At 50.1% G+C, this 27,469-nt stretch overlaps 1 protein-coding gene across 6 annotated transcripts in view; it reads left to right on the top strand.

Moving 5' to 3' along the window:
* mideasb (mitotic deacetylase associated SANT domain protein b) overlaps nt 1-27,469 on the top strand; it is a 116,968-nt gene that overhangs the window by 72,346 nt on the left and 17,153 nt on the right. For all 6 annotated transcript variants that reach the window (XM_063054026.1, XM_063054061.1, XM_063054032.1 and 3 more), the window contains exons 5-11: nt 991-1,057; nt 2,750-2,892; nt 4,708-4,811; nt 4,921-4,996; nt 6,140-6,228; nt 6,683-6,832; nt 9,085-9,258. In XM_063054026.1, coding sequence (XP_062910096.1) covers nt 991-1,057; nt 2,750-2,892; nt 4,708-4,811; nt 4,921-4,996; nt 6,140-6,228; nt 6,683-6,832; nt 9,085-9,258 — 803 coding nt within the window. The remainder of the gene's footprint in view (nt 1-990; nt 1,058-2,749; nt 2,893-4,707; nt 4,812-4,920; nt 4,997-6,139; nt 6,229-6,682; nt 6,833-9,084; nt 9,259-27,469) is intronic.

Raw genomic sequence — 27,469 nt, 5'->3', positions numbered from 1 at the left:
GTATTGCTCTAATTCTACCACTGCGTTAATTATGAACCCAATCAGCTATCTTTCTCTCGATCCCATGCTATCTAAGCTTCTAGATTAGATTTTTATGAAGAACCTCATCAAAAACTTTGCTAAAGTCCATATATACAACCCCCACTGCCCTACCCTCATCTACCCTCTTGATTACTGCCTCAAAGAACTCTGAGGGATTTGTCAGACATGACTTCCCACATACAAAGGCTGTCCTGAATCACACTCTGTCTCTCCAAATGCTGGTGGATCCTCTCCTTCAGAATCTCCTCCAGCAGTTTATCCACCACTGACCGATTTGCCAGTCTGTCATCTCCTGTCTTGTTTTTGCTACCTTTTTTAAACAATGGTACCACGTTAGCCACTCCCCAGTCCTCCAGAGCATCATCTGTGACCTCATTTGTTAGACTGGGAACCTTCAGCAGAAGAATAGTTTCTTGTGTATAGTCCTGTGCTTTAAAGCTTTGCGTTCAAACCTTTCTGTGGCTTTATGAATAACAGTGGTGTAGGCTCGAAGGGCCGAATGACCTACTCCTGCATCTATTTTTTATGTTTAACATACATTTTCAGTATATTTTTAGGTCTCAAAATGTTGTCAGATATTAGGAAAGCTGGTCAGAAGTTTGGTTAAGGGGGAGAGGTGGGATGGAAGTAAGTTGCCAAGCCTCTGACCTGTTGCCTAAGTACTCCACACCCTAACACAGTGACCAGAAGTGGGATGGTATGGAGCCGATGTCAGTGGAGTGGCGTGGTGCTGACAGCTGATGTGGCTGGAGACAGCTGAAGAGGTGTGCAAGAACAAGTGAATATCTGATTCCAGCATGTTGTTCGATTGGTGTTGTCAGCACAACTCTGTCAAACAAAGTGGGATATGAGGTTTAGAACATCCATTTCTTGCCCACCTGAGAGCACAAGGATATCAGCACTCTCCCTTTAATGATGATTGTAACACCATTTCTCCTGTTTTTTCAGACAGTGCAGATACCCCTCCTCCAGTCCTGCCTCTCATGAATGAAGCCACACCTGCAAGCATTGAACCGTAAGTAACAGGGGAAAAAAAGGGTGCTGGCTTTCCAATTTTACACATACAACAGAGAAGCAGAGGTTGTCAGCAGAACAGAAGGAGCCGGTTTCCACAGGTCTGAGCTGGCGAGTTCTTGTTAGGTTGTTTAGTGGATGCTGTGTTACAGCTTTGTCTTCGTGGCCCCTGTGTGGAGCTGCCGGTTACACATCTCCACCTCTGTGCAGGTGTACACAGACAGAGGAAAATGATTGTCTTGGCCTTGGTTCCCATCCAGTACCACTCTGATATTTCAGTATTACTTCCTCCACCATGGGCCTGTTGCGTCTTGAAGTGCTCGGGCTTGATCAGTTAATGGGGATTATTTCCATTGGGTGTGCACAAAGAGCGAAGAGGGTGAGAACATCTTGTTTTCATTCTGGCATATACAATTTCCTTCTGGAGCTTTTAATTTGAGTTTTTCTTGTCGCTAGCTTAAATTTTGCTCTGTGTGGTAAAAACCCAAACAGGACCCAGCTCTGAGGTTAAAACTTACTCACTCTTCCTTCAGTTAGTCCTGACGAAGGGTCTCGGCCTGAAACGTCGACTGCGCCTCTTCCTATAGATGCTGCCTGGCCTGCTGCGTTCACCAGCAACTTTGATGTATGTTGTTGGTACAGGAGATGCTTGACAGATAGTGTTTGGGTGATGGAAGGATGGGGAGCATAGGGTTGGGACACAAGCAGTCTACAATAAAGATGAATAGCGGTCGAGGGTGAGTTACCTTGTTCCTGTTCATCTCGGGAGAATGTAGTTTCTCCCAAAATACCTTGTTCAGGTTTAATTGCCATTCAATCAGACATGAATGCAGCCAAACAAAACAGTGTCAAGGTGCAAAACACCATGCCAACAGTCATACACAGCACAAGGCACACACAGCACATACAAGATAGCAGTAAAATAGAGTCACACAAAAAACTATAGTCCACGTCCCTGAGTCCACGAACGTTGCAGCAGCCTGCAGTTGAATACAATACAGCTTGTCTTCTGCCAAGTGAACACTGGGGGGCAGCACCAACTCCAGCATGGATGCCGCAGCTCACTGCCTCTGACTCTGCCTCCGGTTCTCCTGGGCGGCTGCAAACAGGCGACACGTGGCTTGAGGCCTCGTCCTTGCTATGACTGAGGCCGTCTGCCAATAAACCAGTGAATCAGACTTGCAGCCTTCCACATTAACAAGATCCAGCAGGGTCTTGCGATCACAAAAAAAGTGACTGAGATGATCACTGGCTGTTAGACTGCACACCGCCTTTGCAGCGGCTCCTCCAACCTCTCTGACGCTGGCGGTAGCACGATCCGTGCCAAGTCCGGCTCTTTAAGTTTGTCTGCCAATGAACAACCTGCTGATGGGGTAGACCTGTAGTACTTGGTTTTTAATGTCTAGCAGGGACTTGCAATTGTAAAAAAAATTTGATTATAAAAGACAATAATGCCCTTGGTTGACTGTAGAAGCTGCTGTGTTCAAACACCCCGCCATTTTACTGCAAGTACAGTATCTATGTGGTTTACTGTATAATACAGCTGTGATGGATAGGATTTGTGGAGTGAAACTTGCCACACATTTCGTGCTGTATGGACAGTATAGGATGCAAACCCTTGTTTTGCTGATGGATCTGGGGTTGCTTGGAAGGTGACTTACTGATTTAGCATGTTCTCTGTCCTGTTCTTTAGGCGGATCAACATTGGCCCCCAGTTCCAAGCAGAAATACCCGAACTACGTGATAAGTCCCTGGCTCTGTTGGATGCCAACCACGCTGATCTGGTATTCAAGCCCTGGGAGAGTCGTAAAAACCATCAGCTTGACCAACAAAGAAGTGAGAACTATAATTTAATTTTTAAATTATTAAGAAAGCAGTTTGTTTATATATTGCAATGCCACAAATCACAGCAGAATGAAGATTGTTAATCAGTCTTTTGCATCATACTGTTGCAAGTAATTGTGATTATTTTTGAGTGATATTATATAACTATCCTTCCGTGTCCACGGTGTACTGGAAAAGTAATCCTGCTTCGTTTAGCTCTCGAGCTCTCTGTCTGCTCGGGGCACAGAGACTGTTAGTACAGTTTCAGCCGAGTGTTTGCTGAGTTGCCTTTGTTTTTGGTAACCTAGACTACCTACTCAGAGTATAATTGGGAAGCTCACCTCCAAACTGCTGGCTGATAGAGATGTGTCAGTGTTCATTTTTCCATTGCTTGATAACCATAATCTTTTCATCTGTTCTCACAAAATGGCACTTTAATGAATTAAAACACAAGTACATTAACAGGAATTTGGCAAATTAATGATTAATCTTTTATCTAAGAATCACCTAGGTGCACTGACCCCAGCATTCTTTAATTCTCTGGATAAGCTGAAAATGATGGTGTTTGTGTATTTGGTGTTTTGTATTCCGAACAGTGGTAGCCAGCCATGAACGTATACTGATAGTGACGTTGGGACAAATTCATGCTACACAGTGAAGGCAGTGATTAAGATTAATGTAGATACTGCAGATATTTGATTATAAATGTCACTCTAGCAACAAATTAGTCCTATACTTGCCAAATTCAAGTGGCTTCGGATCTGATAGAACCCTGTCATTTAAGTATCTCGTCGTCATACTGGCATTACTTTATTCCCATGTCACCACACGATTTTAGTCAGCTCCAACACTGCCTTCCTCTGCTGTCCCTGATTCACTCCCAGCCACCTGACCATCTCCAGGTGGATTTGCTGCTCCACTGGTGACCGTGCGTTTAGTCACCTCAGCCCGCAGCTCTGGAACTCTGTTCCTATATATCTCTACTTCATTTCATCTTTAAACGCTCATTCCATCTTTAAAATGCATCTACTAGGGCGAAGACTTTAGTGACGTACCCATATACCACGGCATTTTTTCAGTGTCAGATTTATTTGATTTAGACATTTTTTAAAGCATTACGGAGTTACTGATGTCATTTGATCTTGAGTCAGGGCAGAGTTTGACGTTCTCAGCATAGAGAGCAGTAATGCAGGCAGACCTACAACAGGTCTTCGGGTGGAGCAACGTGTGACGACTATCAGCCGTTTCTAACTGCTGGCCAGTCTCCTCTGCTGGGAAGTGTAGAATGGGGAGAAGAGTGGGCTGGCCTTTGCTGATACGGTGACAGGCTAATCTATTGCCATTGACTTTGTGGCCTCTTTCCAGCACAATGGTACAGCTGGTAGAGCCACAGACTAACAGCATCACCGACCTGTGTTCAGTCCCAACCGGTGGACTTCACAAGCTCTCCCTGTGGCTGTCGTGCTCTACTTTCCTTCCACATTGTCAGGCTAGTAAGTTAAATGGCCACTGTACATTTTTCCTAAGGTGTGTGGTAGAATCGAAGGGCAGTAATTGAGAATATGGGCAGGATAAAAAGTGGGGTCAGTGTAGGATTGAGACCTAGTTGGCTGACCGTCAGCATGGACTCTGTGTCCTTCTGCTGCTGGGCATTCAGAATCTGATGGCTGGTATCTGACCAATCTGGCATCCTCTTTGAGGGAGGGGAAGGCATGGTAAGGAAATGGCTGATTGGAGTGTCAGGGTAGGGGAAGGGAGCAATTGGAGACACTTGGAGATTGTGTTATTCCTCTTGCTAACCTTTGCACCGACCGGTTTGTCTTGTAGTGGAAGACCTGATGACTGTGGCCTGTTCCAGTATTTTGCCAGGTGGAGGTACAAACCAGGAGCTCACCCTGCACTGTCTGCATGAGGCCAAGGGCAACATATTGGTAAAGTAACCTCCGTCTCTTTGTTTGTTGACTCTCATCTATGAAGATGTATATGTTTATCTTTGTGTGTATTTCTGTTTGATCTCTATGTTATCTTTTTATCCGTTAGGCAGCCCTGAACATGCTGCTTTTAAGGAAAAGTCCACGAGGAAGGAGCAGGGCACTGATCAACTACCACTATGCAGGTAAGTGGAGTTTTTACACCCTGATTCTGACTATCATTTACTTTCACACTCATTCTCAAACCGGTTGCAAAAAAAAAACCATGTGAGACTATGAGATTGTCCCTGAAGCGGGCAGTGATGCTACTGTCTGTCACAGTGAGTCTTCAACATCTTTAACAACAGACTGCACCAGTTGACAGCAATCAGCCATGGTTGATGAGTGATAATTACATCCCTCGAGGCTTCCACTCCACTGTGATGTGGTACAAGGAGGTCTGTCCAAAAGCACATGAAACATCTGTAAGATGTGAGGAGGAGCATTGTTCCTAGTGTTCTGACCAATTCTCATCCTGAACCAACATCAATAACACAGCTAAATAGGAATACAAAAGCCATTGGTGCTCCCTTACTTATCAGATGCACTGATAACCGTGGTGTTTCTGCTTGTCTCCCTTCCATAGCTAACTACACCTTCACCCTTCCACCACCCCTCCCCTGCACCTAGCTCTCTCTGCTTCTATCCACCATCCTCCTGCCTCCACCTCCCCCTTCCCCTCTCCTGTCTCACCACTCCCCTTCTCCATTTCCCAGCTTCTTGCCTCTCCACTCTGTTCTGCTGTCGTGTCTCACTCCAAAACATGGACACAACCCTTGCTTGTTCCACCAGGAACAGAGGGAGTGCACTGGCAAATGAACAAAGTTTAAATGTTGGCTTCCAACCACCAACCCCCCTGCCCAATATAGCAGTCCTACTTCAGTAGTACAGAATCAGAACCATTAAAATAAAGACTGCAAGGCTGCCCAGACCAACGGCAGCAGTAATTCAGATGTGAGAATCACTACTGCTGTCATGTGCAGGCAGTCAGTGGTTTACAGAACAGCTCAGTTCCTGAGAGTTGTCCATAACTCAGAAACATCCACTTTCTGTAGTAACCCATACTGTATCGTTCCACACATACTTGATATGATCCTATTATTCCACTGAATATTCATCCTAACTTTGCTGAACATGTATCCAGTCATTATTGAACATTATGAAACATTATTAATATTGTTATTACTATATTGAAAAGTTCTTTAAAAGTTTATGGGTGAATTTATGCCCTATATTGAGTAGACATTGCCTTTATAAAACATTCACCAATATGCTTTAATGTTCCACAGGTTCAGATAAATGGACTTCTCGAGAGAAGGCGATGTTTAACAAAGGGCTGACAGCACACAAGAAGGATTTCTTCCTTGTTCAGAAACTGGTAAGGCCCAAACTCTGTGCTGCTAAAGTGGAGAGGCTTTGTGGTGATGCTGTTCAAACGGGGAAGTGGTGAAGATTAAGGGAAAACTTACTCAAACCAGAGTTTAGCTAATGGAAATCTTGGAGAAAACCGGGGCTATTTCCCTTGAGTAGCAAAGATTAGGGGAGTGTTTTACTAGGATGTTTAGCTTTATTCCAGATTCTGTTCTCATTAGCAGTCTGGTCAGTGATACAAATAAAAATACTTCGTAGTGGTAATCTGGAATGCATTACTCGAAGGGTTGAAGCAAGTAGATTCAGCAGAAACCTTCAACAATGTTGGATGTATAATTTAAAAAAAAAGAAATTCACAGTGCTATGGGAATAGCAAGAGAGTGATACCAACATTTAAGGACACAATAGGTGCTAACAAATTCACTGAACTGTCCTCCCCCCCCCCCCATTGATTTCTACAGGTGAAAACAAAGACCGTAGCCCAGTGTGTGGAGTTTTACTATACATACAAAAAGCAGGTGAAAATTGGCAAGAATGGAACACTGATATTTGGTGACGTGTCCACCACAGACAGTAAAACCGTGGATGAGTCGAGCACAATCGACAGAAAGGTAATGCCTAGTAGGTTATGAAAGGACCTGTAAAAGTTCAGACACAAAATACTACAGACAATCTGTTGGAAGAACTCAGTGAGTAGAGAAGATCTGTTTGCGGTGGGGGAAGGGAAAAGGAAGAATGCTAAAAATCAGAGCATTGAGTATAGGAGTTGGGGTGTAATGTTGAAATTGTACAAGGCACTGGTAAGGCTAAATTTGGAGTATAGTGTACAGTTCTGGTCACCGAATTATAGGAAAGATGTCAACTAAATCTACAGAGAAGATTTACTAGAATGTTACCTGGGTTTCATCACCTAAGTTACAGAGAAAGGTTGAACGAGTTGGGTCTTTATTCTTTGGAACGTGGAAGGTTGAGGGGGGACTTGATAGAGGTATTTAAAATTACGAGGGGGATAGATAGACTTGACATGGATAGGCTTTTTCCATTGAGAGTGGGGGGGGATTCAAACAAGAGGACATGAGTTAGAGGGCAAAAGTTTAGGGGTAACATGAGGGGGAACTTCTTTACTCAGAGAGTGGTAGCTGTTTGGAACGAGCTTCCAGCAGAAGTGGTTGAGGCAGGTTCGATGTTGTCGTTTAAAGTTAAACTGGATAGATATATGGACAGGAAAGGAATGGAGGGTTATGGGCTGAGTGCAGGTCGGTGGGACTAGGTGAGAGTAAGAGTTCAGCACGGACTAGAAGGGCTGAGATGGCCTGTTTCCGTGCTGTAGTTGTTATATGGTTATAGGGTTTTGACCCAAAGTGTCAGTAATTCCTTCATCTTGCTGATGCTGCCCAAACGGTGAACTTCATCTGTTGCCTGTAGAAAATCCAACCTTAGAACAGCATTTATAGTCTCGACATGACACGATAAAAACTTGGGAAAAAATTTGAAGGATAATTGGAACATGGGTTCATTTCATACGGGAGTGTAAGGAAATGAGCAGAAATGGAGTGGAGTAATGGTGTGATGACAGAAGAAGTGAATTATTTAAGGTAGTGGATTGCAGATTGTTAAAATATGTTGTCTTTCCCCGAATATCAGACTAGATTTTGTTGTTACGGTTTAATTCGTCAGGCAAGTAGAGAGTACTGTGATATACTTTTGAGTTTTGTTTCTTGTTGATGGTGGAAACATTTTTTTGGGGGTGGGAGAAGGTGTCACTTACTACAGGGTTCCCAGCCATTGTAACTAATGTTTTAGTTGCTGGTGCCAAGGGTTTTTGGTCCATACTGATCTAATAAGGGTTTGATGGTGGCGCTGCCTTTGGATCTGGATTAATTGATTGGCCGGTCCCATTACCTGGTACCTTGGTGTAATCTACACAGATCTGGATGTTGACAGTGGGTGTACCATCTAGGTGTGGTTGACACCACCAGCATTTATTCCCAGTTCCTAATTGCATTCTTGTAGTGTAATATTAAATTGTGTACTGAAGACAAAAGCAGAAAGCTCCTCGCACTGGAGAATTGAAATAAATGTGTTAAAGTCTGTGGAACTGGGCCAAATCTCTCAGCCCCTCTACTTCCTACTGCTCCTGAAAGCCCATCTCAGGCCATCTGAGACTCAGCTTAAATTTTATTTTCTGCTTTGGGATATATTTATCAATGTAAAGATCACCTTTATAATCTACAATAATTTGCAGTTACAGTGTGATATTTTAATGTTGGAGGAATTAAAATAATACAAATTATTAATCTGTATTTGAGAATGTGATTGAGCAAGAGTTAAACTAGAGAGAGCAACACTCACAACTCAGCAGGTCGGGCAGCATCCGTGGAAATGATCAGTCGATGTTTCGGGCCGGAACCCTTCGTCAGGACTGTAGAGGGAAGGGGCAGAGGCCCTATAAGGAAGGTGGGGGGAGGGTGGGAAGGAGAAGGCTGGTAGGTTCCAGGTGAAAAACCAGTAAGGGGAAAGATAAAGGGATGGGGGAGGTGAAGCAGGGAGATGATAGGCAGGAAAGGTGAAGAAGGAATAGGGGAAAACACAATGGGTAGTAGAAGGAGGCGGAATCATGAGGGAGGTGATAGGCAGCTGGGGGAGGGGGCAGAGTGACATAGGGGTAGAGGAAAGGAGGGGGAGGGAATTACCAGAAGTTGGAGAATTCTATGTTCACACCAAGGGGCTGGAGACATTCTGTTGAAGTGGTCTTGATGTTAAGCTTGAACACTTGGTCAAGCCGAGATCCTTCTGTGCGGTCTTAGGGTGCATCTACAACCTGAATCTCTTACTCGGATTGCGATTTTTTTTTTTTTGGCAGGTTTCACTCCGACGAAAAGCCCGAATTCCTCTTGCAGAAGATTTTAAGAATGAATTATCGGAGGAGGAGAAAGAGGATGAGTTGGAAGAGGAGGAAGAGGATGAGGAAGAAGAGGAAGTAGAGGAAGATAAAGAAGAATACAAACCTGATCACAAGAAGGTGATCTTGACTCAGGTGAGGTTTGTGGGGAATGAGTGGGGTTTTGCAGCCTGTGTTAATCTGGTGCAATGAGTTGGAGTTGTAGATTGCAGGGTCAGAGGCTTATGTTAATTACTTGTGGTTGACCTCTTTTCAGTGTACTGCAGATAATTTGATAAGGGGCCATTTAGTAAACTAACAAGAAAATACTGGAAATGCTCAGAAGGTCATGCAGCATCTGTGAGGAGAGAATCTGAGTTAACCTTTCAGATGACTATCTTTTCTCATTTATTCACGGTTCAACTGCCTGACTTAAAACTATTGTTCTTCTCTTTGTAACTCAGCTTGGTAGCTGTGTTGCTTGAAGTTACACACAGATGTACAGACAAGGATTGTCTGTGATATTCTGTGGCGTTTTCAGATAGCTGTTACTTGGTATTGTTGGTAGGGTGAATGTTGAAATGGTATAGCAAGAGGAACTGCTTCTCAATGTTGACTGTCAGGATCTCACAACATGTCAGAGCACTTTAAAGGCAATTAAGTGGTTTTTACAATTAGATGTTGTTGTATTTTGGGTCATTCAATTGTCAGTGAGCAGATAATCGGTTTAATAATTTTGATTGAAAGATACAACTTCTCAGGACACCAGAGAGATCTCTCTGCACTCCTTTAAATAGTACTGTGCAATCTTTCACAAGTATCTCAAAAATGTCCTCTTTGACCACATAGCTTTCCCTCAATACTAAAGCATTGTGTTTGAGATGCCAGATGACATAGTTTAATGAAGACTCAGACTGCAAATGTTGGAAAAACTGCTGGAGGACGTCAGAGGGTCAGTCAGCATCTGTGGAGGGAAATGGACAGTCAGTGTTTTGGGTCAAAACCTTTCATCTGGACTGAAAGGTAAAGGGAAGAGAGCCAGTTATAATGAAATGAGGGAAAGGGGTCGAAAGAGCTGGTAGATGGATCCAGGGGAGGAGAGATGATAGGCAGATGGAGGAGGAGAGAATGAGAATACCAACAGAAGCTGGAAAGTATCAGGTGGACTAACTAGTTCTCCTCGATTCCAGCAGGCCAGGCAGCATCTCTAGGAAAATGTACAGTCGACGTTTCAGGCCGAGACCCTTCGTCAGGACCAACTGAAGGAAGAGTTAGTAAGAGATTTGAAAGTGGGAGGGGGAGGGAGAGATACAAAATGATAGGAGAAGACAGGAGGGGGAGGGATGGAGCCAAGAGCTGGACAGGTGATTGGCAAAGGGGATATGAGAGGATCATGGGACAGGAGGTCCGGGGAGAAAGACAAGGGCGGGGGGAACCCAGAGGATGGGCAAGGGGTATAGACAGAGGGACAGAGGGAGAAAAAGGAGAGTGAGAGAAAGAATGTGTGTATAAAAATAAATAACGGATGGGGTACGAGGGGGAGGTGGGGCATTAGTGGAAATTAGAGAAGTCAATGTTCATGCCATCAGGTTGGAGGCTACCCAGACGGAATATAAGGTGTTGTTCCTCCAACCTGAGTGTGGCTTCATCTTTACAGTAGAGGAGGCCGTGGATAGACATGTCAGAATGGGAATGGGATGTGGAATTAAAATGTGTGGCCACTGGGACATCCTGCTTTCTCTGGCGGACAGAGCGTAGGTGTTCAGCAAAGTGGTCTCCCAGTCTGCGTCGGGTCTCGCCAATATATAGAAGGCCACATCGGGAGCACTGGACGCAGTATATCACCCCGGCCGACTCACAGGTGAAGTGTCGCCTCACCTGGAAGGACTGTCTGGGGCCCGTCTAGCGGAATTAGTCCTTACTCTTAATAATTTCTCCTTTGGCTCCTCCCACTTCCTCCAAACTAAAGGTGTAGCTGTGGGCACCTGTATGGGTCCTAGCTATGCCTGCCTTTTTGTTGGCTTTGTGGAACAATCTATGTTCCATGCCTATTCTAGTATCTGTCCCCCACTTTCCCTTCGCTACATCAACGACTGCATTGGCGCTGTTTCCTGCACGCATGCTGAGCTCGTTGACTTTATTAACTTTGCCTCCAACTTTCACCCTGCCCTCAAGTTTACCTGGTCCATTTCCGACACCTCCCTCCCCTTTCTAGATCTTTCTGTCTCTGTCTCTGGAGACAGCTTATCCACTGATGTCTACTATAAGCCTACTGACTCTCACAGCTATCTGGATTATTCCTCTTCTCATCCTGTCTCTTGCAAAAATGCCATCCCCTTCTCGCAATTCCTCCGTCTCCGCCACATCTGCTCTCAGGATGAGGCTTTTCATTCCGGGATGAGGGAGATGCCCTTTTTTAAAGAAAGGAGCTTCCCTTCCTCCACTATCAACTCTGCTTTCAAACGCATCTCCCCCATTTCACGCACATCTGCTCTCACTCCATCCTCCCGTCACCCCACTAGGAATAGGGTTCCCCTGGTCCTCACCTACCACCCCACCAGCGTCCGGGTCCAACATATTATTCTCCGTAACTTCTGTCACTTCCAACGGGATCCCACCACTAAGCACATCTTTCCCTCCCCCACTCTCTCTGCTTTCCGCAGGGATTGCTCCCTACGCGACTCCCTTGTCCATTTGTCCCCCCCATCCCTCCCCACTGATCTCCCTCCTGGCACTTATCCTTGTAAGTGGAACAAGTGCTACACATGCCCTTACACTTCCTCCCTTACCACCATTCAGGGCCCCAGACAGTCCTTCCAGGTGAGGCAACAGTTCACCTGTGAGTCGGCTGGGGTAATATACTGTGTCCGGTGCTCCTGATGTGGCCTTCTATATATTGGCGAGACCCGACGCAGACTGGGAGGCCGCTTTGCTGAACACCTACGCTCTGTCCGCCAGAGAAAGCGGGATGTCCCAGTGGCCACACATTTTAATTCCACATCCCGTTCCCATTCTGACATGTCTATCCACGGCCTCCTCTACTGTAAAGATGAAGCCACACTCAGGTTGGAGGAACAACACCTTATATTCCGTCTGGGTAGCCTCCAACCTGATGGCATGAACATCGACTTCTCCAACTTCCACTAATGCCATCCCCACCTCCCCCTCGTACCCCATCCGTTATTTATTTTTATACACACATTCTTTCTCTCACTCTCCTTTTTCTCCCTCTGTCCCTCTGACTATACCCCTTGCCCATCCTCTGGGTTCCCCCCCCTTGTCTTTTTCCCCGGACCTCCTGTCCCATGATCCTCTCATATCCCCTTTGCCAATCAACTGTCCAGCACTTGGCTCCATCCCTCCCCCCACCCCCATCTTCTCCTATCATTTTGTATCTCCCCCTCCCCCTCCAACTTTTAAATCTCTTACTATCTCTTTGTTCAGTTAGTCCTGACGAAGGGTCTCGGCCTGAAACATCGACTGTACCTCTTCCTACAGATGCTGTCTGGCCTGCTGCGTTCACCAGCAACTTTGATGTGTGTTGCTTGAATTTCCAGCATCTGCAGAATTCCTGTTGTCTCCTCGATTGTATGTGACCAGTTTACCAGGCAGGACTTGGTCAAAAACCTTGTGTTGAAGTAACTGTTGTTGCCAGTGATACAGTAACTGGCCCAGAACACAGGCACTCTTACATCTCAAGCATTCTCTTTTATTTTACTTGTGCATAAAGAGACCACCATCACGCAGTGTCACCCACACCGTTCTGAACTTGGAACAGCAAACTGCTATTTTTATACAGAATTTCCATTGATCATTGTATGTATTTGAATTCCTTACTCACAAGATCAATTGGTACTTACGGTAGAGGTGTTAAAAAGCTATTGTTGGCTTTACTACAACTGGCGAAAATGAAGAGACAATATCCTCTGCCATACCTTTGTCGTCCATTCTTGATGCTTCTTCAAAAAAGCAGAACAGTTCTATAAACATAGAGAAGCTCAACTTCCCATGCAGAAAGGAATGTGGATGATGGAATATGATAAGAAAGGGAAGTGGAGTGGGAAGTAAATAAGGGAGGTAGGGATGGCAATGAGAACAATAGCAGGAGGGGATAAGTGGATTGATGGGCATGTGTGTGTTTGGAGAGGGAGGTGAAGTGCAGGGTGATGGGGGCAGGGACAAATTTGGGAGGAATGCGTATATCAGAAAGAAAGGACAGGGAGCAGGTTACCAAAGTTGCAGATTTTGATGTTATGCTATCGGCTGTAGATTAACCAGGCAGTATATGAGCTACGGTTCTGCTAGATTGTGTTTGGCCTCATGCTGGTGGTGAAGGAGGCTGAGGATAAATGGGCCAGTGTGGAAGGGAATTAAAATATCTGGCAACAGGTGGATCCAGATGGGGCACGGTGGATGAAAGCACAGGAGTTTCGCAAAGCTTAGACTGTGCTTGGTCTCACCGAAGGCCACATCGAGAGCACTGAATGCAATAAACATGCTTGGAGGAAGCAGCTGCCTGACCTGAAAAGGCCCTGGATGGTGTAGGGACAAGTGTTACTCCTCTCTGGCTGTAGAGAAAATGTCTGGGGAGTGGGAGGGAACAGTGGAGCCAGAAGTCATGGAAAGAGTGATCTTTGCAGAAAGCAGGATGTGGCTGGAGGTGAGATCCTGTTGTAACTACGGGAAAGTGTTCTAGATGTGTCACCTGGTGGGGTAAAAGGAGCAAAGCAGCTTATCCCCGGTGTAGGGGGAGAGTAAATGTGCTGAAAGGAGTTTATACCCGGTGTGGGGGGAGAGTAAACGTGCTGAAAGGAGTTTATCCCCGGTGTGGGGGGGGAGAGTAAACGTGCTGAAAGGAGTTTATCCCCGGTGTCGGGGGAGAGTAAACGTGCTGAAAGGAGTTTATCCCCGGTGTGGGGGGAGGGTAAACGTGCTGAAAGGAGTTTATCCCCGGTGTGGGGGGAGAGTAAACGTGCTGAAAGGAGTTTATCCCCAGTGTGGGGGGGAGAGTAAACGTGCTGAAAGGAGTTTATCCCGGGTGTGGGGGGAGGGTAAACGTGCTGAAAGGAGTTTATCCCCGGTGTGGGGGGAGAGTAAACGTGCTGAAAGGAGTTTATCCCCGGTGTGGGGGGAGAGTAAACGTGCTGAAAGGAGTTTATCCCCGGTGAGGGGGGAGGGTAAACGTGCTGAAAGGAGTTTATCCCCGGTGTGGGGGGAGGTAAACGTGCTGAAAGGAGTTTATCCCCGGTGTGGGGGGAGAGTAAACATGCTGAAAGGAGTTTATCCCCGGTGTGGGGGGAGAGTAAACGTACTGAAAGGAGTTTATCGGCGGTGTGGGGGGGGGGAGGGTAAACGTGCTGAAAGGAGTTTATCCCCGGTGTGGGGGAAGAGTAAACGTGCTGAAAGGAGTTTATCCCCGGTGTCGGGGGAGAGTAAACGTGCTGAAAGGAGTTTATCCCCGGTGTGGGGGGAGGGTAAACGTGCTGAAAGGAGTTTATCCCCGGTGTGGGGGGAGTGTAAACGTGCTGAAAGGAGTTTATCGGCGGTGTGGGGGGAGAGTAAACGTGCTGAAAGGAGTTTATCCCCGGTATGGGGGGAGGGTAAACGTGCTGAAAGGAGTTTATCCCCAGTGTGGGGGGGAGAGTAAACGTGCTGAAAGGAGTTTATCCCGGGTGTGGGGGGAGGGTAAACGTGCTGAAAGGAGTTTATCCCCGGTGTGGGGGGAGGGTAAACGTGCTGAAAGGAGTTTATCCCCGGTGTGGGGGGAGAGTAAACGTTCTGAAAGGAGTTTATCCCCGGTGTGGGGGGAGAGTAAACGTGCTGAAAGGAGTTTATCCCCGGTGTGGGGGGAGGGTAAACGTGCTGAAAGGAGTTTATCCCCGGTGTGGGGGGAGGGTAAACGTGCTGAAAGGAGTTTATCCCCGGTGTGGGGGGAGAGTAAACGTGCTGAAAGGAGTTTATCCCCGGTGTGGGGGGGAGTGTAAACGTGCTGAAAGGAGTTTATCCCCAGTGAGGGGGGAGAGTAAACGTGATGAAAGGAGTTTATCCCCAGTGTGGGGGGAGGGTAAACGTGCTGAAAGGAGTTTATCCCCGGTGTGGGGGGAGAGTAAACGTGCTGAAAGGAGTTTATCCCCGGTGTGGGGGGAGAGTAAACGTGCTGAAAGGAGTTTATCCCCGGTGTGGGGGGGAGGATAAACGTGCTGAAAGGAGTTTATCCCCGGTGTGGGGGGGAGAGTAAACGTGCTGAAAGGAGTTTATCCCCGGTGTGGGGGGAGAGTAAACGTGCTGAAAGGAGTTTATCCCCGGTGTGGGGGGAGAGTAAACGTGCTGAAAGGAGTTTATCCCCGCTGGGGGGGGGGAGAGTAAAGGTGCTGAAAGGAGTTTATCCCCGGTGTAGGGGGAGAGTAAACGTGCTGAAAGGAGTTTATCCCTGGTGTGGGGGGAGAGTAAACGTGCTGAAAGGAGTTTATCCCCGGTGTGGGGGGAGAGTAAACGTACTGAAAGGAGTTTATCCCCGGTGTGGGGGGAGAGTAAACGTGCTGAAAGGAGTTTATCCCCGGTGTGGGGGGAGGGTAAACGTGCTGAAAGGAGTTTATCCCCGGTGTGGGGGGAGAGTAAACGTGCTGAAAGGAGTTTATCCCCGGTGTGCGGGGAGAGTAAACGTGCTGAAAGGAGTTTATACCCGGTGTGAGGGGAGAGTAAACGTGCTGAAAGGAGTTTATCCCCGGTGTGGGGGGAGAGTAAACGTGCTGAAAGGTGTTTATCCCCGGTGTGGGGGGAGAGTAAACGTGATGAAAGGAGTTTATCCCCGGTGTGGGGGGAGAGTAAACGTGCTGAAAGGAGTTTATCCCCGGTGTGGGGGGAGTGTAAACGTGCTGAAAGGAGTTTATCCCCGGTGTGGGGGGAGGGTAAACGTGCTGAAAGGAGTTTATCCCCGCTGTGGGGGGAGAGTAAACGTGCTGAAAGGAGTTTATCGGCAGTGTGGGGGAGAGTAAACGTGCTGAAAGGAGTTTATCCCCGCTGGGGCGGGGGGAGAGTAAACGTGCTGAAAGGAGTTTATCCCCGGTGTAGGGGGAGAGTAAACGTGCTGAAAGGAGTTTATCCCGGGTGTGGGGGGAGGGTAAACGTGCTGAAAGGAGTTTATCGGCGGTGTGGGGGGAGAGTAAACGTGCTGAAAGGAGTTTATCCCCGGTGTGGGGGGAGAGTAAACGTGCTGAAAGGAGTTTATCCCCGGTGTGGGGGGAGAGTAAACGTGCTGAAAGGAGTTTATCCCCGGTGTGGGGGAGAGTAAACGTGCTGAAACGAGTTTATCCCCGGTGTGGGGGGAGAGTAAACGTGCTGAAAGGAGTTTATCCCCGGTGTGGGGGGTGAGTAAACGTGCTGAAAGGAGTTTATCCCCAGTGTAGGGGGAGGGTAAACGTGCTGAAAGGAGTTTATCCACGGTGTGGGGGGAGGGTAAACGTGCTGAAAGGAGTTTATCCCCGGTGTGGGGGGAGAGTAAACGTGCTGAAAGGAGTTTATCCCCGGTGTGGGGGGGGGGAGAGTAAACGTGCTGAAAGGAGTTTATCCCCGGTGTGGGGGGAGAGTAAACGTGCTGAAAGGAGTTTATCGGCAGTGTGGGGGAGAGTAAACGTGCTGAAAGGAGTTTATCCCCGCTGGGGGGGGGGGAGAGTAAACGTGCTGAAAGGAGTTTATCCCCGGTGTGGGGGGAGGGTAAACGTGCTGAAAGGAGTTTATCCCCGCTGGGGGGGGGGGAGAGTAAACGTGCTGAAAGGAGTTTATCCCTGGTGTGGGGGGAGGGTAAACGTGCTGAAAGGAGTTTATCCCTGGTGTGGGGGGAGGGTAAACGTGCTGAAAGGAGTTTATCGGCGGTGTGGGGGGAGAGTAAACGTGCTGAAAGGAGTTTATCCCCGGTGTGGGGGGAGAGTAAACGTGCTGAAAGGAGTTTATCCCCGGTGTGGCGGGGAGAGTGAACGTACTGAAAGGGGTTTATCCCCGGTGTGGGGGGGAGAGTAAACGTGCTGAAAGGAGTTTATCCCCGGTGTGGGGGGAGAGTAAACGTGTTGAAAGGAGTTTATCCCCGGTGTGGCGGGGAGAGGAAACGTACTGAAAGGAGTTTATCCCCGGTCTGGGGGAGAGGGTAAACGTACTGAAAGGAGTTTATCCCCGGTGTGGGGGGGAGGGTAAACGTGCTGAAAGGAGTTTATCCCCGGTGTGGCGGGGAGGGTAAACGTGCTGAAAGGAGTTTATCCCCGGTGTGGGGGGAGGGTAAACGTGCTGAAAGGAGTTTGTCCCCGGTGTAGGGGGAGGGTAAACGTGCTGAAAGGAGTTTATCCCCGGTGTGGGGGGAGGGTAAACGTGCTGAAAGGAGTTTATCCCCGGTGTGGGGGGGAGAGTGAACGTACTGAAAGGAATTTATCCCCGGTGTGGGGGGAGAGTAAACGTGCTGAAAGGAGTTTATCCCCGGTGTGGGGGGAGAGTAAACGTGCTGAAAGGAGTTTATCCCCGGTGCTGGGGGAGGGTAAACGTACTGAAAGGAGTTTATCCCCGGTGTGGCGGGAGAGTAAACGTGCTGAAAGGAGTTTATCCCCGGTGTGGGGGGGAGAGTAAACCTGCTGAAAGGAGTTTATCGGCGGTGTGGGGGGAGAGTAAACGTGATGAAAGGAGTTTATCCCTGGTGTGGGGGGGAGAGTAAACGTGCTGAAAGGAGTTTATCCCCGGTGTGGGGGGAGAGTAAATGTGCTGAAAGGAGTTTATCCCCGGTGTGGGGGGAGGGTAAACGTGCTGAAAGGAGTTTATCCCCGGTGTGGGGGGAGAGTAAACTTGCTGAAAGGACTTTATCCCCGGTGTAGGGGGAGAGTAAACGTGCTGAAAGGAGTTTATCCCGGGTGTGGGGGGAGAGTAAACGTGCCGAAAGGAGTTTATCCCCGGTGTGGGGGGGAGAGTAAACGTGCTGAAAGGAGTTTATCCCGGGTGTGGGGGGAGAGTAAACGTGCTGAAAGGAGTTTATCCCGGGTGTGGGGGGAGGGTAAACGTGCTGAAAGGAGTTTATCCCCGGTGTAGGGGGAGAATAAACGTGCTGAAAGGAGTTTATCCCCGGTGTGGGGGGAGGGTAAACGTGCTGAAAGGAGTTTATCCCCGGTGTGGGGGGTGAGTAAACGTGCTGAAAGGAATTTATCCCCGGTGTGGGGGGAGGGTAAACGTGCTGAAAGGAGTTTATCCCCGGTGTGGGGGGAGAGTAAACGTGCTGAAAGGAGTTTATACCCGGTGTGAGGGGAGAGTAAACGTGCTGAAAGGAGTTTATCCCCGGTGTGGGGGGAGAGTAAACGTGCTGAAAGGTGTTTATCCCCGGTGTGGGGGGAGAGTAAACGTGCTGAAAGGAGTTTATCCCCGGTGTGGGGGGAGAGTAAACGTGCTGAAAGGAGTTTATCCCCGGTGTGGGGGGAGGGTAAACGTGCTGAAAGGAGTTTATCCCCGGTGTGGGGGGAGGGTAAACGTGCTGAAAGGAGTTTATCCCCGGTGTGGGGGGAGAGTAAACGTGCTGAAAGGAGTTTATCCCCGGTGTGGGGGGAGGGTAAACGTGCTGAAAGGAGTTTATCCCCGGTGTGGGGGGAGTGTAAACGTGCTGAAAGGAGTTTATCGGCGGTGTGGGGGGGAGGGTAAACGTGCTGAAAGGAGTTTAACCCCGGTGTGGGGGGAGGGTAAACGTGCTGAAAGGAGTTTATCGGCGGTGTGGGGGGAGAGTAAACGTGCTGAAAGGAGTTTATCCCCGGTGTGGGGGGAGAGTAAACGTGCTGAAAGAAGTTTATACCCGGTGTGAGGGGAGAGTAAACGTGCTGAAAGGAGTTTATCCCCGGTGTGGGGGGAGAGTAAACGTGCTGAAAGGTGTTTATCCCCGGTGTGGGGGGAGAGTAAACGTGATGAAAGGAGTTTATCCCCGGTGTGGGGGGAGAGTAAACGTGCTGAAAGGAGTTTATCCCCGGTGTGGGGGGAGGGTAAACGTGCTGAAAGGAGTTTATCCCCGGTGTGGGGGGAGGGTAAACGTGCTGAAAGGAGTTTATCCCCGCTGTGGGGGGAGAGTAAACGTGCTGAAAGGAGTTTATCGGCAGTGTGGGGGAGAGTAAACGTGCTGAAAGGAGTTTATCCCCGCTGGGGCGGGGGGAGAGTAAACGTGCTGAAAGGAGTTTATCCCCGGTGTAGGGGGAGAGTAAACGTGCTGAAAGGAGTTTATCCCTGGTGTGGGGGGAGGGTAAACGTGCTGAAAGGAGTTTATCCCTGGTGTGGGGGGAGGGTAAACGTGCTGAAAGGAGTTTATCGGCGGTGTGGGGGGAGAGTAAACGTGCTGAAAGGAGTTTATCCCCGGTGTGGGGGGAGAGTAAACGTGCTGAAAGGAGTTTATCCCCGGTGTGGGGGGAGAGTAAACGTGCTGAAAGGAGTTTATCCCCGGTGTGGGGGAGAGTAAACGTGCTGAAACGAGTTTATCCCCGGTGTGGGGGGAGAGTAAACGTGCTGAAAGGAGTTTATCCCCGGTGTGGGGGGTGAGTAAACGTGCTGAAAGGAGTTTATCCCCAGTGTAGGGGGAGGGTAAACGTGCTGAAAGGAGTTTATCCACGGTGTGGGGGGAGGGTAAACGTGCTGAAAGGAGTTTATCCCCGGTGTGGGGGGGAGAGTAAACGTGCTGAAAGGAGTTTATCGGCAGTGTGGGGGAGAGTAAACGTGCTGAAAGGAGTTTATCCCCGCTGGGGGGGGGGGGAGAGTAAACGTGCTGAAAGGAGTTTATCCCCGGTGTGGGGGGAGGGTAAACGTGCTGAAAGGAGTTTATCCCCGCTGGGGGGGGGGAGAGTAAACGTGCTGAAAGGAGTTTATCCCTGGTGTGGGGGGAGGGTAAACGTGCTGAAAGGAGTTTATCCCTGGTGTGGGGGGAGGGTAAACGTGCTGAAAGGAGTTTATCGGCGGTGTGGGGGGAGAGTAAACGTGCTGAAAGGAGTTTATCCCCGGTGTGGGGGGAGAGTAAACGTGCTGAAAGGAGTTTATCCCCGGTGTGGCGGGGAGAGTGAACGTACTGAAAGGGGTTTATCCCCGGTGTGGGGGGGAGAGTAAACGTGCTGAAAGGAGTTTATCCCCGGTGTGGGGGGAGAGTAAACGTGTTGAAAGGAGTTTATCCCCGGTGTGGCGGGGAGAGGAAACGTACTGAAAGGAGTTTATCCCCGGTCTGGGGGTGAGGGTAAACGTACTGAAAGGAGTTTATCCCCGGTGTGGGGGGGAGGGTAAACGTGCTGAAAGGAGTTTATCCCCGGTGTGGCGGGGAGGGTAAACGTGCTGAAAGGAGTTTATCCCCGGTGTGGGGGGAGGGTAAACGTGCTGAAAGGAGTTTGTCCCCGGTGTAGGGGGAGGGTAAACGTGCTGAAAGGAGTTTATCCCCGGTGTGGGGGGAGGGTAAACGTGCTGAAAGGAGTTTATCCCCGGTGTGGGGGGGAGAGTGAACGTACTGAAAGGAATTTATCCCCGGTGTGGGGGGAGAGTAAACGTGCTGAAAGGAGTTTATCCCCGGTGTGGGGGGAGAGTAAACGTGCTGAAAGGAGTTTATCCCCGGTGCTGGGGGAGGGTAAACGTACTGAAAGGAGTTTATCCCCGGTGTGGCGGGAGAGTAAACGTGCTGAAAGGAGTTTATCCCCGGTGTGGGGGGGAGAGTAAACGTGCTGAAAGGAGTTTATCGGCGGTGTGGGGGGAGAGTAAACGTGATGAAAGGAGTTTATCCCTGGTGTGGGGGGGAGAGTAAACGTGCTGAAAGGAGTTTATCCCCGGTGTGGGGGGAGAGTAAATGTGCTGAAAGGAGTTTATCCCCGGTGTGGGGGGAGGGTAAACGTGCTGAAAGGAGTTTATCCCCGGTGTGGGGGGAGAGTAAACTTGCTGAAAGGACTTTATCCCCGGTGTAGGGGGAGAGTAAACGTGCTGAAAGGAGTTTATCCCGGGTGTGGGGGGAGAGTAAACGTGCCGAAAGGAGTTTATCCCCGGTGTGGGGGGGAGAGTAAACGTGCTGAAAGGAGTTTATCCCGGGTGTGGGGGGAGAGTAAACGTGCTGAAAGGAGTTTATCCCGGGTGTGGGGGGAGGGTAAACGTGCTGAAAGGAGTTTATCCCCGGTGTAGGGGGAGAATAAACGTGCTGAAAGGAGTTTATCCCCGGTGTGGGGGGAGGGTAAACGTGCTGAAAGGAGTTTATCCCCGGTGTGGGGGGTGAGTAAACGTGCTGAAAGGAATTTATCCCCGGTGTGGGGGGAGGGTAAACGTGCTGAAAGGAGTTTATCCCCGGTGTGGGGGGAGAGTAAACGTGCTGAAAGGAGTTTATACCCGGTGTGAGGGGAGAGTAAACGTGCTGAAAGGAGTTTATCCCCGGTGTGGGGGGAGAGTAAACGTGCTGAAAGGTGTTTATCCCCGGTGTGGGGGGAGAGTAAACGTGCTGAAAGGAGTTTATCCCCGGTGTGGGGGGAGAGTAAACGTGCTGAAAGGAGTTTATCCCCGGTGTGGGGGGAGGGTAAACGTGCTGAAAGGAGTTTATCCCCGGTGTGGGGGGAGGGTAAACGTGCTGAAAGGAGTTTATCCCCGGTGTGGGGGGAAAGTAAACGTGCTGAAAGGAGTTTATCCCCGGTGTGGGGGGAGGGTAAACGTGCTGAAAGGAGTTTATCCCCGGTGTGGGGGGAGTGTAAACGTGCTGAAAGGAGTTTATCGGCGGTGTGGGGGGGAGGGTAAACGTGCTGAAAGGAGTTTATCCCCGGTGTGGGGGGAGGGTAAACGTGCTGAAAGGAGTTTATCGGCGGTGTGGGGGGAGAGTAAACGTGCTGAAAGGAGTTTATCCCCGGTGTGGGGGGAGAGTAAACGTGCTGAAAGGAGTTTATACCCGGTGTGAGGGGAGAGTAAACGTGCTGAAAGGAGTTTATCCCCGGTGTGGGGGGAGAGTAAACGTGCTGAAAGGTGTTTATCCCCGGTGTGGGGGGAGAGTAAACGTGATGAAAGGAGTTTATCCCCGGTGTGGGGGGAGAGTAAACGTGCTGAAAGGAGTTTATCCCGGGTGTGGGGGGAGAGTAAACGTGCTGAAAGGAGTTTATCCCGGGTGTGGGGGGAGGGTAAACGTGCTGAAAGGAGTTTATCCCCGGTGTAGGGGGAGAATAAACGTGCTGAAAGGAGTTTATCCCCGGTGTGGGGGGAGGGTAAACGTGCTGAAAGGAGTTTATCCCCGGTGTGGGGGGTGAGTAAACGTGCTGAAAGGAATTTATCCCCGGTGTGGGGGGAGGGTAAACGTGCTGAAAGGAGTTTATCCCCGGTGTGGGGGGAGAGTAAACGTGCTGAAAGGAGTTTATACCCGGTGTGAGGGGAGAGTAAACGTGCTGAAAGGAGTTTATCCCCGGTGTGGGGGGAGAGTAAACGTGCTGAAAGGTGTTTATCCCCGGTGTGGGGGGAGAGTAAACGTGCTGAAAGGAGTTTATCCCCGGTGTGGGGGGAGAGTAAACGTGCTGAAAGGAGTTTATCCCCGGTGTGGGGGGAGGGTAAACGTGCTGAAAGGAGTTTATCCCCGGTGTGGGGGGAGGGTAAACGTGCTGAAAGGAGTTTATCCCCGGTGTGGGGGGAAAGTAAACGTGCTGAAAGGAGTTTATCCCCGGTGTGGGGGGAGGGTAAACGTGCTGAAAGGAGTTTATCCCCGGTGTGGGGGGAGAGTAAACGTGCTGAAAGGAGTTTATCGGCGGTGTGGGGGGGAGGGTAAACGTGCTGAAAGGAGTTTATCCCCGGTGTGGGGGGAGGGTAAATGTGCTGAAAGGAGTTTATCGGCGGTGTGGGGGGAGAGTAAACGTGCTGAAAGGAGTTTATCCCCGGTGTGGGGGGAGAGTAAACGTGCTGAAAGGAGTTTATACCCGGTGTGAGGGGAGAGTAAACGTGCTGAAAGGAGTTTATCCCCGGTGTGGGGGGAGAGTAAACGTGCTGAAAGGTGTTTATCCCCGGTGTGGGGGGAGAGTAAACGTGCTGAAAGGAGTTTATCCCCGGTGTGGGGGGAGAGTAAACGTGCTGAAAGGAGTTTATCCCCGGTGTGGGGGGAGGGTAAACGTGCTGAAAGGAGTTTATCCCCGGTGTGGGGGGAGGGTAAACGTGCTGAAAGGAGTTTATCCCCGGTGTGGGGGGAGAGTAAACGTGCTGAAAGGAGTTTATCGGCAGTGTGGGGGAGAGTAAACGTGCTGAAAGGAGTTTATCCCCGCTGGGGCGGGGGGAGAGTAAACGTGCTGAAAGGAGTTTATCCCCGGTGTGGGGGGAGAGTAAACGTGCTGAAAGGAGTTTATCCCTGGTGTGGGGGGAGGGTAAACGTGCTGAAAGGAGTTTATCCCTGGTGTGGGGGGAGGGTAAACGTGCTGAAAGGAGTTTATCGGCGGTGTGGGGGGAGAGTAAACGTGCTGAAAGGAGTTTATCCCCGGTGTGGGGGGAGAGTAAACGTGCTGAAAGGAGTTTATCCCCGGTGTGGGGGGAGAGTAAACGTGCTGAAAGGAGTTTATCCCCGGTGTGGGGGAGAGTAAACGTGCTGAAACGAGTTTATCCCCGGTGTGGGGGGAGAGTAAACGTGCTGAAAGGAGTTTATCCCCGGTGTGGGGGGTGAGTAAACGTGCTGAAAGGAGTTTATCCCCAGTGTGGGGGGAGGGTAAACGTGCTGAAAGGAGTTTATCCACGGTGTGGGGGGAGGGTAAACGTGCTGAAAGGAGTTTATCCCCGGTGTGGGGGGAGAGTAAACGTGCTGAAAGGAGTTTATCCCCGGTGTGGGGGGAGAGTAAACGTGCTGAAAGGAGTTTATCCCCGGTGTGGGGGGAGAGTAAACGTGCTGAAAGGAGTTTATCCCCGGTGTGGGGGGGAGAGTAAACGTGCTGAAAGGAGTTTATCCCCGGTGTGGGGGAGAGTAAACGTGCTGAAAGGAGTTTATCCCCGGTGGGGGGGGAGAGTAAACGTGCTGAAAGGAGTTTATCCCCGGTGTGGGGGGAGAGTAAACGTGCTGAAAGGAGTTTATCCCCGGTGTGGGGGGAGAGTAAACGTGCTGAAAGGAGTTTATCCCCCGGTGTGGGGGGAGAGAAACGTCTGAAAGGATTTATCCCCGGTCTGAAAGGAGTTTATCCCCGGTGTGGGGGGAGGTAAACGTGCTGAAAGGAGTTTATCCCCGGTGTGGGGGAGAGTAAACGTGCTGAAAGGAGTTTATCCCCGGTGTGGGGGGAGAGTAAACGTGAAAAGTTTATCCCCGGTGTGGGGGGAGAGTAAACGTGCTGAAAGGAGTTTATCCCCGGTGTGGGGGGAGAGTAAACGTGCTGAAAGGAGTTTATCCCCGGTGTGGGGGGAGGTAAACGTGCTGAAAGGAGTTTATCCCCGGTGTGGGGGGAGAGTAAACGTGCTGAAAGGAGTTTATCCCCGGTGTGGGGGGAGGGTAAACGTGCTGAAAGGAGTTTATCCCCGGTGTGGGGGGAGGGTAAACGTGCTGAAAGGAGTTTATCCCCGGTGTGGGGGGAGAGTAAACGTGCTGAAAGGAGTTTATCCCCGGTGTGGGGGGAGGGTAAACGTGCTGAAAGGAGTTTATCCCCGGTGTGGGGGGAGAGTAAACGTGCTGAAAGGAGTTTATCCCCGGTGTGGGGGGAGAGTAAACGTGCTGAAAGGAGTTTATCCCCGGTGTGGGGGGAGAGTAAACGTGCTGAAAGGAGTTTATCCCCGGTGTGGGGGGAGAGTAAACGTGCTGAAAGGAGTTTATCCCCGGTGTGGGGGGAGAGTAAACGTGCTGAAAGGAGTTTATCCCCGGTGTGGGGGGAGAGTAAACGTGCTGAAAGGAGTTTATCCCCGGTGTGGGGGGAGAGTAAACGTGCTGAAAGGAGTTTATCCCCGGTGTGGGGGGAGAGTAAACGTGCTGAAAGGAGTTTATCCCCGGTGTGGGGGGAGAGTAAACGTGCTGAAAGGAGTTTATCCCCGGTGTGGGGGGAGGTAAACGTGCTGAAAGGAGTTTATCCCCGGTGTGGGGGGAGAGTAAACGTGCTGAAAGGAGTTTATCCCCGGTGTGGGGGGAGAGTAAACGTGCTGAAAGGAGTTTATCCCCGGTGTGGGGGGAGGGTAAACGTGCTGAAAGGAGTTTATCCCCGGTGTGGGGGGAGGTAAACGTGCTGAAAGGAGTTTATCCCCGGTGTGGGGGGAGGGTAAACGTGCTGAAAGGAGTTTATCCCCGGTGTGGGGGGGAGAGTAAACGTGCTGAAAGGAGTTTATCCCCGGTGTGGGGGGAGAGTAAACGTGCTGAAAGGAGTTTATCCCCGGTGTGGGGGGAGAGTAAACGTGCTGAAAGGAGTTTATCCCCGGTGTGGGGGGAGAGTAAACGTGCTGAAAGGAGTTTATCCCCGGTGTGGGGGGAGTAAACGTGCTGAAAGGAGTTTATCCCCGGTGTGGGGGGAGAGTAAACGTGCTGAAAGGAGTTTATCCCCGGTGTGGGGGGAGAGTAAACGTGCTGAAAGGAGTTTATCCCCGGTGTGGGGGGAGAGTAAACGTGCTGAAAGGAGTTTATCCCCGGTGTGGGGGGAGAGTAAACGTGCTGAAAGGAGTTTATCCCCGGTGTGGGGGGAGGTAAACGTGCTGAAAGGAGTTTATCCCCGGTGTGGGGGGAGAGTAAACGTGCTGAAAGGAGTTTATCCCCGGTGTGGGGGGAGAGTAAACGTGCTGAAAGGAGTTTATCCCCGGTGTGGGGGGAGAGTAAACGTGCTGAAAGGAGTTTATCCCCGGTGTGGGGGGAGGTAAACGTGCTGAAAGGAGTTTATCCCCGGTGTGGGGGGAGAGTAAACGTGCTGAAAGGAGTTTATCCCCGGTGTGGGGGGAGGGTAAACGTGCTGAAAGGAGTTTATCCCCGGTGTGGGGGGAGAGTAAACGTGCTGAAAGGAGTTTATCCCCGGTGTGGGGGGAGAGTAAACGTGCTGAAAGGAGTTTATCCCCGGTGTGGGGGGAGAGTAAACGTGCTGAAAGGAGTTTATCCCCGGTGTGGGGGGAGAGTAAACGTGCTGAAAGGAGTTTATCCCCGGTGTGGGGGGAGAGTAAACGTGCTGAAAGGAGTTTATCCCCGGTGTGGGGGGAGAGTAAACGTGCTGAAAGGAGTTTATCCCCGGTGTGGGGGGAGAGTAAACGTGCTGAAAGGAGTTTATCCCCGGTGTGGGGGGAGAGTAAACGTGCTGAAAGGAGTTTATCCCCGGTGTGGGGGGAGAGTAAACGTGCTGAAAGGAGTTTATCCCCGGTGTGGGGGGAGAGTAAACGTGCTGAAAGGAGTTTATCCCCGGTGTGGGGGGGAGAGTAAAGTGCTGAAAGGAGTTTAGTTTATCCCCGGTGTGGGGGGAGAGTAAACGTGCTGAAAGGAGTTTATCCCCGGTGTGGGGGGAGAGTAAACGTGCTGAAAGGAGTTTATCCCCGGTGTGGGGGGAGAGTAAACGTGCTGAAAGGAGTTTATCCCCGGTGTGGGGGGAGGGTAAACGTGCTGAAAGGAGTTTATCCCCGGTGTGGGGGGAGAGTAAACGTGCTGAAAGGAGTTTATCCCCGGTGTGGGGGGAGAGTAAACGTGCTGAAAGGAGTTTATCCCCGGTGTGGGTGGGGGGAGTAAAGTAAACGTGCTGAAAGGAGTTGGGGGGAGAGTAAACGTGCCCCGGTGTGGGGGGAGAGTAAACGTGCTGAAAGGAGTTTATCCCCGGTGTGGGGGGAGAGTAAACGTGCTGAAAGGAGTTTATCCCCGGTGTGGGGGGAGAGTAAACGTGCTGAAAGGAGTTTATCCCCGGTGTGGGGGGAGAGTAAACGTGCTGAAAGGAGTTTATCCCCGGTGTGGGGGGGAGAGTAAACGTGCTGAAAGGAGTTTATCCCCGGTGTGGGGGGAGAGTAAACGTGCTGAAAGGAGTTTATCCCCGGTGTGGGGGGAGGTAAACGTGCTGAAAGGAGTTTATCCCCGGTGTGGGGGGAGAGTAAACGTGCTGAAAGGAGTTTATCCCCGGTGTGGGGGGAGAGTAAACGTGCTGAAAGGAGTTTATCCCCGGTGTGGGGGGAGAGTAAACGTGCTGAAAGGAGTTTATCCCCGGTGTGGGGGAGAGTAAACGTGCTGAAAGGAGTTTATGCTGAAAGGTGGGGGGAGGTAAACGTGCTGAAAGGAGTTTATCCCCGGTGTGGGGGGAGAGTAAACGTGCTGAAAGGAGTTTATCCCCGGTGTGGGGGGAGAGTAAACGTGCTGAAAGGAGTTTAAGGTAAACGTGCTGAAAGGAGTTTATCCCCGGTGTGGGGGGAGGGTAAACGTGCTGAAAGGAGTTTATCCCCGGTGTGGGGGGAGAGTAAACGTGCTGAAAGGAGT

This window comes from Mobula hypostoma, chromosome 1 (genome assembly GCF_963921235.1).
Source record: "Mobula hypostoma chromosome 1, sMobHyp1.1, whole genome shotgun sequence".
Taxonomy (NCBI): domain Eukaryota; kingdom Metazoa; phylum Chordata; class Chondrichthyes; order Myliobatiformes; family Myliobatidae; genus Mobula; species Mobula hypostoma.
This window is presented reverse-complemented; position numbering and strand designations above follow the sequence as displayed.